Source organism: Laccaria bicolor, genomic scaffold (assembly GCF_000143565.1).
Source record: "Laccaria bicolor S238N-H82 LACBIscaffold_27 genomic scaffold, whole genome shotgun sequence".
In the NCBI taxonomy this organism is placed as follows: Eukaryota; Fungi; Basidiomycota; class Agaricomycetes; order Agaricales; family Hydnangiaceae; genus Laccaria; species Laccaria bicolor.
In genome coordinates this window covers 106,130-107,561 of record NW_001889898.1, presented here as the reverse complement: position 1 = coordinate 107,561, position 1,432 = coordinate 106,130, and the positions used below count along the sequence as shown (strand labels likewise).

Sequence of the window (1,432 nt, the reverse complement as noted above, 5' to 3'; positions counted from 1 at the left end):
GTAGTTGACTTGGTCAATGTCACTGCTCCGAAAATGCGGCCAAAAAAACATCCGGATTTGTATTAGTGTGATTTGTATTAGTGCAGCAATGTCCGAAGTTTTGGATGTAATTTTGACATGGACCAGACAAGCCCCACATGGAATGCTCTCAAGTCCGAAATTTTGTGGGTCATTTCCATTCAGATGTATTAATCTCTGTAGAGTGCACAAATGTCCGAAATTTCAGATGTAATTTTGACAGGGGCCAGACAACCCCCATAGAATGCTCCAACGTCCGAAATTTAGTACTTCAAGTACCTGAAAATGCGGCCGAAAAATGTCCGGATTTGTGATTAACTTGGTTAACATCACTGATCCGAAAATGCAGCCAACAAAACATCCGGATTTGTATTAGTGCACCAATGTCCGAAGTTTCAGATGTAATTTTGACATGGACCAGACAACCCCCTGCGGAATGCTCTGAAGTCCGAAGTTTTTTAAGTTACTTCCATCCAGATATAATAATCCCCATAGACTGCACCAATGTCCGAAATTTTGGATGTAATTTTGACAGGGGCCAGACAACCCCCATGAAATGCTCCAATGTCTGAAATTTATACTTCAAGTACCTGAAAATGCGGTCACAAAAACATCCGGATTTGTATTTAACATGCTGAATGTCATTACCCCGAAAATGTGGCTGGAAAAAATGTCCGGAGTTGTAGTTGACTTGGTCAATGTCACTGCTCCGAAAATGCGGCCGAAAAAACATCCGGATTTGTATTTAACATGCTGAATGTAATTGCCCTGAAAATGCGGCCGAAAAAATGTCCGGATTTGTGATTAACTTGGTGAACATCACTGATCCGAAAATGCGGCCGAAAAAACATCCGGATTTGTATTAGTGCAACAATGTCCGAAGTTTCGGATGTAATTTTTACACAGACCAGACAACCCCCCGCGGAATGCTCTGAAGTCCGAAATTTTTTAAGTTACTTCCATCCAGATATAATGATCCACATAGACTGCACCAATGTCCGAAATTTAGTACTTCAAGTACCCGAAAATGCGGCCAAAAAAACATCCGGATCTGTATTTAACTGAATGTCATTGCCCCGAAAATACGGCCGAAAAAATGTCCGGATTTGTGATTAACTTGGTGAACGTCACTGATCCGAAAATGCGGCCGAAAAAACATCCGGATTTGTATTAGTGCAACCATGGCCAAAATTTCGGATGTAATTTTGACATGGACCAGACAACCCCCCACGGAATACGTTGATGTCCGAAATTCTAGACTACAAAACTGTGTAGTGTCTGCTTTTTAGACTACACAATTTTGTAATGACCAGTTGAACTCAGGCAGAACTCTCTCAATTCTTAACCGATTTGGATGTTCTTGGGCTCGTTTTGACAGGTAAACCCGTGGGGTTGTGGGTANCGGGTACTCTAC

General features: G+C 41.8%; 1 protein-coding gene across 1 annotated transcript in view; it reads left to right on the top strand.

Annotated features, from left to right (window-relative positions):
- Positions 1-590, top strand: part of LACBIDRAFT_330407 (uncharacterized protein) — a gene marked incomplete at both ends in the record, with an annotated part of 1,731 nt that extends 1,141 nt beyond the window's left edge. Inside the window, 2 exons of the mRNA XM_001884742.1 lie at positions 87-164; positions 514-590. Of these exons, the coding sequence (XP_001884777.1) occupies positions 87-164; positions 514-590 (155 nt within the window). The remainder of the gene's footprint in view (positions 1-86; positions 165-513) is intronic.
- Positions 591-1,432: the final 842 nt, after the last annotated feature.